This window comes from Coregonus lavaretus (genome assembly GCF_964263955.1).
Source record: "Coregonus lavaretus genome assembly, chromosome: 12".
NCBI lineage: Eukaryota > Metazoa > Chordata > Actinopteri > Salmoniformes > Salmonidae > Coregonus > Coregonus lavaretus.
The window spans coordinates 58,140,597-58,154,854 of NC_139999.1; the positions used below are offsets into that span (position 1 = coordinate 58,140,597).

The 14,258-nt window shown below is 41.9% G+C and overlaps 1 protein-coding gene across 2 annotated transcripts in view; it reads right to left on the reverse strand.

The window, feature by feature from the left end:
- The window catches only part of LOC311138197 (proteasome inhibitor PI31 subunit-like), a 32,847-nt gene that overhangs the window by 16,918 nt on the left and 1,671 nt on the right, over positions 1-14,258 (reverse strand). For both annotated transcript variants that reach the window (XM_084172869.1, XM_084172870.1), the window contains exons 2-3: positions 4,728-4,880; positions 4,543-4,625 (exon numbers count right to left, since the gene is read on the reverse strand). In XM_084172869.1, the coding sequence (XP_084028995.1) occupies positions 4,543-4,625; positions 4,728-4,880 (236 nt within the window). The remainder of the gene's footprint in view (positions 1-4,542; positions 4,626-4,727; positions 4,881-14,258) is intronic.

The window sequence follows — 14,258 nt, forward strand, 5'->3', positions numbered from 1 at the left end:
TGATAAAGCGAAGGGCACTATGGTAGACAGCATCCAAAGGTTTAAGAGTAGTGGCTGCTGCATTCTGGTAAATGGTGTCACCATATTCAAGAACTGGCAGGAAAGTTGACTACAATCTGTTTCCTGCTGTTTAAGGAGAGGCATGATCTATTTCTATAAAAGAAGCCCACTTTAAATCCCAGCTTCTTAACTAGCTCATCTTCATATGTTTTTAAACGCCAAATTATTGTCAATCCAAAAGCCCAGATATTTGCTTGATGAAAGAACCATTCAATGCATAAAATGTGTAAGCCATCTGAAATATTTCTCTGAGAATTAGAAAACAGCATAGATTACATTTTCCCCACATTAAATACCAATTTTAAAATCAACAAGGACTTTCTGTAAGGCGATAAAATCCTATTGCAGCTCCAACATAGCCTGGCCAGCCATAGAGGCAATAGCATAGATAACAGTGTCATCTGCATACAGATCAATGCTGCAGGACACCTTTAGTAATATTGAGGTAGAGTGGCTTGCGAAAGTATTCACCCCCCTTGGCATTTTTCCTATTTTGTTGCCTTACAACCTGGAATTAAAATGGATTTTTTGGAGGTTTGTATCATTTGATTTACACAACATGCCTACAACTTTGAAGATGCAAAATATTTTTTTATTGTGAAACAAACACGAAATAAGACAAAAAAAAGAACTTGAGCGTGCATAACTATTCACCCCCCCCAAAGTCAATACTTTGTAGAGCCACCTTTTGCAGCAATTACAGCTGCAAGTCTCTTGGGGTATGTCTCTATAAGCTTGGCACATCTAGCCACTGGGACTTTTGCCCATTCTTCAAGGCAAAACTGCTCCAGCTCCTTCAAGTTAGATGGGTTCCGCTGGTGTACAGCAATCTTTAAGTCATACCACAGATTCTCAATTGGATTGAGGTCTGGGCTTTGACTAGGCCATTCCAAAACATTTAAATGTTTCCCCTTAAACCACTCGAGTGATGCTTTAGCAGTATGCTTAGGTTCATTGTCCTGCTGGAAGGTGAACCTCCGTCCCAGTCTCAAATCTCTGGAAGACTGAAACAGGTTTCCCTCAAGAATTTCCCTGTATTTAGAGTCATCCATCATTCCTTCAATTCTGACCAGTTTCCCAGTCCCTGCCGATGAAAACCATCCCAACAGCATGATGCTGCCACCACCATGCTTCACTGTGGGGATGGTGTTCTCGGGGTGATGAGAGGTGTTGGGATTGCGCCAGACATAGCGTTTTCCTTGATGTCCAAAAAGCTCAATTTTAGTCTCATCTGACCGGAGTACCTTCTTCCATATGTTTGGGGAGTCTCCCACATGCCTTTTGGTGAACACCAAACATGTTTGCTTGCTTATTATTTTCTTTAAGCAATGGCTTTTTTCTGGTCACTCTTCCGTAAAGCCCAGCTCTGTGGCGTGTACGGCTTAAAGCTTTGCAGCTCCTTCAGGGTTATCTTTGGTCTCCTTGTTGCCCCTCTGATTAATGCCCACCTTGCCTGGTCCGTGAGTTTTGGTGGACGGCCCTCTCTTGGCAGGTTTGTTGTGGTGCCATATCCTTTCCATTTTTTAATAATGGATTTAATGGTGCACCGTGGGATGTTCAAAGTTTCGGATATTTTTTTATAACCCAACCCTGATCTGTACTTCTCCACAACTTTGTCCCTGACCTGTTTGGAGAGCTCCTTGGTCTTCATGGTGCCACTTGCTTGGTGGTGCCCCTTGCTTAGTGGTGTCACAGACTCTGGGGCCTTTCAGAACAGGTGTATATATATTGAGATCATGTGACAGATCATGTGACACTTAGATTGCACACAGGTGGACTTTATTTAACTAATTATGTGACTTCTGAAGGTAATTGGTTGCACCAGATCTTATTTAGGGGCTTCATAGCAAAGGGGGTGAATACATATGCACGTACCACTTTTCCGTTATTTATTTTTTACACTTTTTTGAAACAAGTAATTGTTTTCATTTCACCACCAATTTTGACTATTTTCTGTATGTCCATTACAATGAAATACAAATTCAAATCCATTTAAATTACAGGTTGTAATGCAACAAAATAGAAAAAACGCCAAGGGGATGAATACTTTTGCAAGGCACTGTAACTTGATGAGTAGGGGTATGGTCGACAGTATCAAAGGCCTTGGATAGGTCTACAGTCGTGGTCAAAAGTTTTGAGAATGACACAAATACTAATTTTCACAAAGTCTGCTGCCTCAGTTTTTATGATGGCAATTTGCATATACTCCAGAATGTCATGAAGAGTGATCAGATGAATTGCAATTAATTGCAAAGTCCCTCTGCCATGAAAATGAACTTAATCCCCCAAAAGACATTTCCACTGCATTTCAGCCATGCCACAAAAGGAACAGCTGCCATCATGTCAGTGATTCTCTCGTTAACACAGGTGAGAGTGTTGACAAGGACAAGGCTGGAGATCACTCTATCATGCTGATTGAGTTAGAATAACAGACTGGAAGCTTTAAAAGGAGGGTGGTGCTTGAAATCATTGTTCTTTCTCTGTTAACCATGGTTACCTGCAAGGAAACACGTGCCATCATCATTGCTTTGCACAAAAAGGGCTTCACAGGCAAGGATATTGCTGCTAGTAAGATTGCACCTAAATCAACCATTTATCGGATCATCAAGAACTTCAAGGAGAGAGGTTCAATTGTTGTGAAGAAGGCGTCAGGGCACCCAAGAAAGTCCAGCAAGCGCCAGGACCGTCTCCTAAAGTTGATTCAGCTGCGGGATCGGGGCACCACCAGTGCAGAGCTTTCTCAGGAATGGCAGCAGGCAGGTGCGAGTGCATCTGCATGCACAGTGAGGCAAAGACTTTTGGAGGATGGCCTGGTGTCAAGAAGGGCAGCAAAGAAGCCACTTCTCTCCAGGAAAAACATCAGGGACAGACTGATATTCTGTAAAAGGTACAGGGATTGGACTGCTGAGGACTGGGGTAAAGTCATTTTCTCTGATTAATCCCCTTTCCGATTGTTTGGGGCATCCGGAAAACACCTTGTCCGGAGAAGACAAGGTGAGCGCTACCATCAGTCCTGTGTCACGCCAACAGTAAAGCATCCTGAGACCATTCATGTGTGGGATTGCTTCTCAGCCAAGGGAGTGGGCTCACTCACAATTTTGCCTAAGAACACAGCCATGAATAAAGAATGGTACCAACACATCCTCAACTTCTCCCAACCATCCAAGAACAGTTTGGTGACGACTAATGCCTTTTCCAGCATGAAGGAGCACCTTGCCATAAGGCAAAAGTGATAACTAAGTGGCTCGGGGAACAAAACATCTACATTTTGGGTCCATGGCCAGGAAACTCCCCAGACCTTAATCCCATTGAGAACTTGTGGTCGATCCTCAAGAGGCGGGTGGACAAATAAAACCCCACAAATTCTGACAAACTCCAAGCATTGATTATGCAAGAATGGGCTGCCATCAGTCAGGATGTGGCCCACAAGTTAATTGACAGCATGCCAGGGCGGATTGCAGAGGTCTTGAAAAAGAAGGGTCAACACTGCAAATATTGACTCTTTGCATAAACTTAATGTAATTGTCAATAAAAGCCTTTGACACTTATGGAATGCTTGTAATTATACTTCAGTATACCATAGTAACATCTGACAAAAATATCTCATAACACTGAAGCAGCGAACTTTGTGAAGACCAATACTTGTGTCATTCTCAAAACTTTTGACCATGACTGCATAAATATGGCAGCATAGTGATTCCTATGATCTAAGCAGTTTAAAACAAGTGTTGCTGCTGAAACAGTGCTATGTCCAGGTCTAAAACACAAAGGTGTTCGATGGGTTGAGGTCAGGGCTCTGTGCAGGCCAGTCAAGTTCCGATCTCGACAAACCATTTCTGTATGGACCTCGCTTTGTGCACGGGGCATTTTCATGCTGAAACAGGAAAGGGTCATCTAGATTCAGTGGTCCCGTTCTGTGAGCTTGTGTGGCCTACCACTTCGCGGCTGAGCCGTTGTTGCGCCTAGACGTTTCCACTTCCCAATAACAGCACTTACAGTTGACCGGGGCAGCTCTAGCAGGGCAGAAATTTGATGAAAAGACTTGTTGGAAAGATTCTGTCATAACCTGCTGGGGCAACGAGGGGGTGGAGTTTTTTTCAAAGATTTTAGCACTTTCCAGAATTTAGCTGTATTTACACCACTCAGATACACAATTCAAGAAGTACGGTATGTTGACTTCACTTTTCTAACCAGAGTAAGACATTTCTCAAAGGACTGCCAGTCAGAGGTAGAATTAGTCAATCTAGCCTTAGCCCAAGCTAAGTTTATTTCATGAAATCTTTCAGACAATTCATGCGTGAACCATGGGTTAGATCTGTCCTTTACCTTTAATCTGTTATATGGGGAAGGCTTATCTGCAACATAGTTAAACAGAGGTAAAACATTTAAGTGCCTGATCCAAATCAGAGATAGAGTACACAAACTCCCAATTATACAGCCCCAGGTAAATACATCAAAATCAAATATTACACATTGACCAACCTTTCAAATGTTTGTAACTGCTCCGCATCCACATAATCACTGACATTCACGGTCAGGTCTGACACTTGTTCAGTGGTCGAGTCCTGACACAATAGAAAATATTCACACATAGGCGTTACTACATTTCAGAGAAATAACCACTAAATTTGAGTTGAAAAAATATTTTTGAATAGCTATATAGTTACCATTAAGTTGAAGATCAAGGTGGAATCCACAGTGATGGCTTTGACCAGGAAATGTGACTTGTCATCATTTGACTTGTATCGCAGGGTGTACAATTCCTTACTTCCGTTCCACCCTGTAGGAAGCAACTCCGACTTCTTGTCACCATTCCTAGGCTGAATAAAATGTAAAAATGCATAGTTAAATGTATGTTCAAACAGATATGCATCGTCAAACTTCATGTGGCATAACTTCACACTCTCACGCTAACTCTTTAAAGCCACAATCCTGAGTTTGTGTTTCAGCCCAACGCTAGCCACGCCACTTGGTTTGGTGTAAACTGAGGGATGAGGCTGAAAGAATGTACCCGCACTCAGATTAGCCTTATTAGCATGAATGACAAGGCCACTGTTGCTAAAGCGATGTGAGATAATGACATCAACAATAACAGTAAAACATGTAATTATAGTCATGGTGATTAGAGTTAAAATAAACCAAAAGGTAATAAATAAAAATAGTAATAATGTCATAATCTAAAAGCTATGGTAAGTAAACAAAAAAGATACATATAGGTATAATGATATCATGCAGTGTATATGTATAACAACATTGAATATGTACAATGCGATACAATGGGATCATCTATGGAATGTAGGTGTGCATGCAGGTGTCATTAGTGGGTGTATGTGCAAGCACACCCACACACCAACTTTTGCACCTGGTTTTGTATGAGTTTTACATCCTGTAAATCACAATACCTAGGCTACATAGTCTCTGATCTCTTGGCAGCCAAGATGTAAGTTGTCTTCCTCTTTCAATTTCCAGACTATGGTCGCTCAGTCTGTATTTTAAGAGGGTTTTTCTTCCTTTTACATCTTGGAGGCTTAGATATTCTACAATCTATTTTTTTTTATTTAGGGACGGATAACAAATCAGGTTATTTTTTTGTCCAATTTTCAGTGTAGTTGTTTTTCAATTTGGAATCAATTTGTTTGATTTTGGTTTTAGGAATGAAACTGTATTTTGGTTGGTCTTTAATTCCGATGTTGCCAGTGAGCTGCAGAGCAAGCTGACCTAGGGGGATCATCCTCTTGGGAGAAATGGTTACTCAGAAGGGCTTTGTATTTAATACATACACTTTGGATAAAAGCGTCTGCTAAATGGCATTTCTTATTTCTTCTTCTTCTTTCTTAATAGAGCTCTGGTCTGCTTGATTGAAATACTGCCAGAATTGAAATGATATTTTCTGCACTTGAATGTGTAGAGGGAAAAGTCCCAGTTCTGCCCTGCAGGCATTGTTTGGAGTATTTCAGTGGACACCTAAAATACTTTTGATTAATTCTAATCGTAATTACTCTATAGGGCCTTTTTCCCCATTTGCTGGTTAGGAGCAGATATGGGTCCCCATACTTTGCTACCATACAGTAGTATTGGGGTCAGAATGGAATATAACCTTTTTAACCAAATATTTATTGGGATACTTGCATTGCTGAATTTGGATTTGATAGCAAACAATGCTCTTCTATTTTTATTTGTTTCACTCAGTGCCTTCGTAGCCAACCTGAAACTCGCTGATGAGCTTATCTCTAGGCTCAGGTAATTATAGCTGGTACTGTGCTTTAGTTTAGTTCCACTGTAGGTAAACTGGTACCGGTTTCCCTGGGATCTGTCTTTCTTCTGAAATATCATGATTTAATTTTTGTACAAGTTTACTGTTAGTGCCCATCTTTGGCAGTACTGCTCTAAAAGGGATTGGCTGTGTTGTAATCCTTGTTCTGTGGGTGACAACAAAACTAAGCCGTCAGCATACAAAAGGCACTTAATCTGTGTGTCATTTAGGGTGAGGCCTGGGGCTGCAGATTGCGGCAACATTGTTGCTAATTCATTTATATAAATATTGAGCGATGTTGGTCTGATGCTGCATCCCTGCCTAACACCAAGTCATATACAGTGGGGAGAACAAGTATTTGATACACTGCCGATTTTGCAGGTTTTCCTACTTACAAAGCATGTAGAGGTCTGTAATTTTTATTATAGGTACACTTCAACTGTGAGAGACGGAATCAAAAAAAAAATACAGAAAATCACATTGTATGATTTTTAAGTAATTAATTTGCATTTTATTGCATGACATAAGTATTTGATCACCTACCAACCAGTAAGAATTCCGGCTTTCACAGACCTGTTAGTTTTTCTTTAGGAAGCCCTCCTGTTCTCCACTCATTACCTGTATTAACTGCACCTGTTTGAACTCGTTACCTGTATAAAAGACACCTGTCCACACACTCAATCAAACAGACTCCAACCTCTCCACAATGGCCAAGACCAGAGAGCTGTGTAAGGACATCAGGGATAAAATTGTAGACCTGCACAAGGCTGGGATGGGCTACAGGCCAAAGGGCAAGCAGCTTGGTGAGAAGGCAACAACTGTTGGTGCAATTATTAGAAAATGGAAGAAGTTCAAGATGACGGTCAATCACCCTCGGTCTTGGGCTCCATGCAAGATCTCACCTCGTGGGGCATCAATGATCATGAGGAAGGTGAGGGATCAGCCCAGAACTACACGGCAGGACCTGGTCAATGACCTGAAGAGAGCTGGGACCACAGTCTCAAAGAAAACCATTAGTAATACACTACGCCGTCATGGACTAAAATCCTGAAGAAGGTCATGTGGTCTGATGAGACAAAAATATAGCTTTTTGGTCTAAACTCCACTCGCCGTGTTTGGAGGAAGAAGAAGGATGAGTACAACCCAAAGAACACCATCCCAACCGTGAAGCATGGAGGTGGAAACATCATTCTTTGGGGATGCGTTTCTGCAAAGGGGACAGGACGACTGCACCATATTGAGGGGAGGATGGATGGGGCCATGTATCGCGAGATCTTGGCCAACAACCTCCTACCCTCAGTAAGAGCATTGAAGATGGGTCGTGGCTGGGTCTTCCAGCATGACAATGACCCGAAACACACAGCCAGGGCAACTAAGGAGTGGCTCCGTAAGAAGCATCTCAAGGTCCTGGAGTGGCCTAGCCAGTCTCCAGACCTGAACCCAATAGAACATCTTTGGAGGGAGCTGAAAGTCCGTATTGCCCAGCGACAGCCCCGAAACCTGAAAGATCTGGAGAAGGTCTGTATGGAGGAGTGGGCCAAAATCCCTGCTGCAGTGTGTGCAAACCTGGTCAAGACCTACAGGAAATGTATGATCTCTGTAATTGCAAACAAAGATTTCTGTACCAAATATTAAGTTCTGCTTTTCTGATGTATCAAATACTTATGTCATGCAATAAAATGCAAATTAATTACTTAAAAATCATACAATGTGATTTTCTGGATTTTTGTTTTAGATTCCGTCTATCACAGTTGAAGTGTACCTATAATAAAAATTACAGACCTCTACATGCTTTGTAAGTAGGAAAACCTGCAAAATCGGCAGTGTATCAAATACTTGTTCTCCCCACTGTATAAGGATTTCAAGGTGTCATTCGTTTCCCCCCCCCCCTATAACAATTTGGAGGAGTTTGTATAATAGCCCATCATGCCAAAGTGAATCAAAAGCTTTTTTAAAGTCTACAATGCAGGAAAAAAACTTTTGTGTTCCTTTTGATATTTTTATTCATGAGCGTGGAGGGAGTAAATGTGATATTTGTTCAGGGCATTGTGTTTCTTCAGGAAGGTAAGAATTCTGGTATTCATTATGCTGCTAAATATCTTCCCCAGATTACTGCACACACAGATGCTTCTATAGTTATTGGGTTCGAATTTGTCTCCTTTTTTTGTAGATGGGTGTTATTCATAAGAAATCCCCCCCCCCCAAAAAAAAAAAAATCACAATATCAAACAATTAGGCTACTCCGATCAGAATTTAATCAAAGTGTCCTCCGGATGCGATGTGTTGAGCGCTGTACTCACAATCTCTGCTGAGCGCATCAGAGTGGAATTATTGTTGGCCTGCATTGACAGGCACGAGCGGTCTTTCAATCATGCAGTCTTGAGATGTGTTTTTGAGAGCAAAGCAAGCCACGTGTGCACATTTTTTTATATTCATTGCTAGTTAGTGAGTTAATTGCCCTGTTATAGCTAATTTTTGGTCAGCAATGAAAATCCTGCTGAAGTTATGGTGTGTGCATCACCTGCGTGTGTGCCAGTGCGAGTGGGCCTTTGCCAGAGGAAAGAGAGAGAGCATATTCAAAACATATTTTGTAGTTTGGCTGGTTATCTCGCTAGTTAACTATTAGCATGTATTAATTTCATTGTCATGTCCGATGTCCTAAACAACTTTTCAACGGCATTCGTGTACAACCGCAAATTGGGTGCTGAGAAATTATTCTGACACCGTTGGAAAGCTGGGATTCTCCTCTATTCAATACTGACAACGTAAAAAAACATTCTTAGAATAGCCTAATTGACAAGTAACTCCTATGCTGTCAAGATCTCCCCTGAAAACAGAATATTTTAGCCTTACAAATAGATAAACATGTCTCAGTTAGCTACCTTGCTTTGAAGTCACCCAGCTAAGCCATTTGATCCCTGGTTCATTGAATGAGAATTATTTTACAAAGACATAAAAATGTATTTGGTTGTAATTATAATGTTGCTGGGTCACCAACCATCCTCCAGGAGAGTCCTGGAGAGCTACTGGGTGTGCAGACTTTTGCTCCAGCCCTGTTCTAACACATTGTAAAATATCACCTGCTCAACAGTCCATTGAGAAGTTGACTCGGGTGTGTTTGAGCAGGGTTGGATCAAAAGCCTGCACACCCAGTAGCTCTCCAGATGGAGCGTTGACCACATATGTTTTATACTGTAGCCCATCAGTGCAGTATTTTACTTTATTTTTATTTTACCTTTATTTAACCAGGTAAGCCAGTTGAGAACAAGTTCTCATTTACAACTGCGACCTGGCCAAGATAAAGCAAAGCAGTGCGATAAAAACAACAACAACACAGAGTTACACATGGGATAAAACAAAACATACAGTCAATAACACAATAGAAAATCTATATACAGTGTGTGCAAATGTAATAAGTTATGGAGGTAAGGCAATAAATAGGCCATCGTGCAAAATAATAACAATTTAGTATTAACACTGGAGTGATAGATGTGCAGAAGAAGATGTGCAAATATTGATACTGGGGTGCAAATTAGCAAAATAAATAACAATATGGGGATGAGGTAGTTGGGTGGGCTAATTACAGATGGGCTGTGTACAGGTGCAGTGATCGGTAAGCTGCTCTGACAACTGATGCTTAAAGTTAGTGAGGGAGATAAGAGTCTCCAGCTTCAGAGATTTTTGCAGTTCGTTCCAGTCATTAGCAGCAGAGAACTGGAAGGAATGGCGGCCAAAGGAGGTGTTGGCTTTGGGGATGACCAGTGAGATATACCTGCTGGAGCGCATACTACGGGTGGGTGTTGCTATGGTGACCAATGAGCTAAGATAAGGCGGGGATTTGCCTAGCAGTGATTTATAGATGACCTGGAGCCAGTGGGTTTGGCGACGAATATGTAGTGAGGGCCAGCCAACGAGAGCGTACAGGTCACAATGGTGGGTAGTATATGGGGCTTTGGTGACAAAACGGATGGTACTGTGATATACTACATCCAATTTGCTGAGTAGAGTGTTGGAGGCTATTTTGTAAATGACATCGCCGAAGTCAAGGATCGGTAGGATAGTCCGTTTTACGAGGGCATGTTTGGCAGCATGAGTGAAGGAGGCTTTGTTGCGAAATAGGAAGCTGATTCTAGATTTAACTTTGGATTGGAGATGCTTAATGTGAGTCTGGAAGGAGAGTTTACGGTCTAACCAGACACCTAGGTATTTGTAGTTGTCCACATATTCTACGTCAGACCCGCCGAGAGTAGTGATTCTAGTCGGGCAGGCGGGTGCAAGCAGTGTTCGATTGAAGAGCATGCATTTAGTTTTACTAGCGTTTAGGAGCAGTTGGAGGCTATGGAAGGAATGTTGTATGGCATTGAAGCTCGTTTGGAGGTTTGTTAGCACAGTGTCCAATGAAGGGCTAGATGTATACAAAATGGTGTCGTCTGCGTAGAGGTGGATCTGAGATTCACCAGCAGCAAGAGCAACATCATTGATATACACAGAGAATAGAGTCGGCCCGAGAATTGAACCCTGTGGCACCCCCATAGAGACTGCCAGAGGTCCAGACAACAGGCCCTCTGATTTGACACATTGAACTCTATCTGAGAAGTAGTTGGTGAACCAGGCGAGGCAGTCATTTGAGAAACCAAGGCTATTTAGTCTGCCAATAAGAATGCAGTGATTGACAGAGTCGAAATCCTTGGCCAGGTCGATGAAGACGGCTGCACAGTAGGAGTGGGCGATATACCGGTTTGATAGTAAAAACCGGTATTGTGCCGCGCCATGATATGGATTTAGCAATATCATGGATACCGCGATTTATTCAGAATTCATAAATTCGAATTTTGCATCAATATTTTTTTGTTCCAAATTTCAACTGAGTGATAGTACTAAGTAGCTACATCTTTTTTTTTTTTTTTTTATCCAACCTTTCTTGGTTCTTACGAATAAAAGAATGTATGTTAATATGTTGACCTATTTTTATGAGCGCACGTCGCATGCACTTGTTGCACGCATGTAGTGCTAGCAACAAAGAAGTGTGCAGGCAGCTGCAGTTAGGAGGCAGGTTAACTATTGGGGGAAAACTTTACAATCCAGGATGAGCGAAAACACAGAAATTGATGTTGCTCAAGAGCAGGAGGATAAATTGGTTAAGAAGAAAGGGGGCACCTCTGTTGTTTGGAACTGGTTTGGCTTTAAAATCTCCGACCCCGACCAAAACACTACCCTATGCAAGTTGTGTCGTCGTGTTGTCTTAGCAAAAGGTGGAAACACGACCAACCTGTTCAATCACTTAAAAAACATACATGTCCGTGAGTATGAACAATGCACCAGAATGCGTGAGACAGTAAGCCCAGGAGCTCGCCCGAAGACAAGCCAGACTCGCACTCAACAATCAATTATATCATCATTTGCTGCCGGTACTTGCTATGAGAAGACGAGCAAAAAATGGATAGACATCACAGCTGCGATTACAAATCACATAGCGAAGGACATGGTACCGATTCAAACTGTGGAGAAAGAGGGGTTCAGAAAGTTGATTCAAACTCTGGACCCAAGATATGAGATCCCGAGCCGCAAATATTTTAGCCAAAAATGCCTGCCACAGCTTTACACAGAATGCTGGGACAGAGTTTACAGTGAGATAAATAACATTCCATTCTTCTCCACTACTGCCGATCTATGGTCAAGTCGTACCACAGAACCTTATATAAGCCTCACAATCCATTACATAGACGGTGACTGGAAACTGAAAAGTAAGTGCCTACAGACGTCTTATTTCCCAGACGACCACACCGGGGAAATAATTGCAGGTGGGCTGAGGGACATACTGTCGTCCTGGGGATTAAAAGAGTCGCGTCAAGTTTGTATGACGACCGACAGCGGATCGAACATGATCAAGGCATTGCAGCTGAACAAGTGGGCAAACCTTGGATGTTTCGGACACAGGCTGCACAATGCTATTGGTAAGTTTCAGGACTGTAGCCTAGGCCTACCCTGTATGATGCTTATTATTAAGAAAAAATACAGCTCACATCAGCCATGTACCGTAGGCTAAATCTAAGCACATCAGATTTGTAAAATGTGTAACAGTTGAATGTAAATGCCGTAAATCCTCAAACAAAGATTAAAAGTTATATTGTATTGTGATTTCTATATAAAAATGCATTATTATTAATTATTATTGTATTGTGATTCGATTATTTTTCACCCTATTATTTTGATTTCTTATTCCCAATTTCCAGAGAGGAGTGTCCAAAACGCTCCCGGGCCACAGGGGTGTGCGATTTCCCGGGCCACAGGGGTTTGCAAAAAGGTGGTTAGCACGTTCTCATACAGCTGGAAAAAGCAGAAGGCCCTGATGACAGCACAGAATGAACTAAGCCTGCCCCTGCACAAGCTCATCACAGAATCTCCGACAAGGTGGGGATCTCGTCTGAAAATGATGGAAAGAGTCCTGGAGCAGGAAAAGGCCATTACACAGGTCCTGGCAGGGGACAAAAAGACACGGCACCTTGTACCTACCTGGCAAGACATCCAGGTCTTGGAATCAGTCACAGCAGCACTGAAGCCACTCCAGGACTTTACAGATGCCCTGTCAGGAGAAGCGTATGTGAGCGTGTCCTATTTGAAGCCTGTCATCAATCTGTTAAATGCAGAGGTTCTAAATCTGAGCAAGGACGATACAGAACTGACCAAAGAGATCAAGATCAAGGTTCTTGATTACTTGAATAACAAGTACACTGACCCTGCAACAGATGAGCTGCTCTCCATGGCTACCTTTCTAGATCCAAGGTTCAAGACCAGGTACATGTCCGCTGAGAAACTGGAGGACATTAAGGTATTTATTCATTTGTTCTTGTTTTATTGCTTCAAATGTAAAGCACTTTGGGCTGCATTTTATGTATGAAAGGTGCTATACAAATAAAGTTTAATTATTTTCATTTTTTAAGGTGAGAGCTGCCTCAGAGACCGAAGCCCTCCTGGTGGAGAACACAGCCCTGGGAAAATCGTCTCTTGCAGAGGATCACACTGACAGGGAGAAAGAAGCTTCCACTGCTCATCAATCAGGCAAGAAGCCCAAGAAGAGCCTTGGGAGCTTCTTTAAGCAGACCAGCAGTGCACCTGCCTCATGTTCAGAGAGGCAGATCATTGAGCAAGAGCTGAATAGCTACATTCTGGCAACGGCAGCAGACAGCGAGTCTGATCCTTTGGAGTGGTGGCGATTTCACGGATCTAATTTTCCACGTGTGAGTTGTCTGGCAAAGAAATACTTATGCATCCCTGCCACAAGTGCCCCCTCTGAGAGGGCATTCAGCACTGGGGGCAATGTGGTGACATGTCACAGGGCAGCACTAAAGCCAGAAACAGTCAACATGCTGGTATTCCTGGCACGGAACTTGTGAAGAAAGTTCTAGTGAAGATTTGTTGATATTGTTGATAATTGATGGTTGAGGCTTGAAAGGTTTAGTTTCAAACGGTTAGTTTTTTACATATCTACGGACCGTAGCCAAAACAAACACACGTATTTGAATTTGTAATTACCTTATTTTCTTTATCTCCTGTTATTTTTTATTTAATTTTACTTAATATCTAATTTATATATATATATATATATATAGGCCTACCTACCTCATGTTTACGGAATGCATGTTTGCACAATACAAATAAAAACTTTTCAGGTCCATACGGTCCAATGCCTCACTCTTTCTGGTTATATAAGGTTCAAATACATATTTTTCCTTAACTAATATAATTTAACCAAGAAGGGATATTAAAATGTGATTCATATTTTTTTACGTCATATATCGTGATATCATATCGATATCGTCTGGACAGTGGAAAATATCGTGATATGAATTTTAGCTCATATCGCCCACCCCTACTGCACAGTACTGTCTTTTATCGATCGCGGTTAAAATATCATTTAGGACCTTTAGCGTGGCTGAGGTGCACC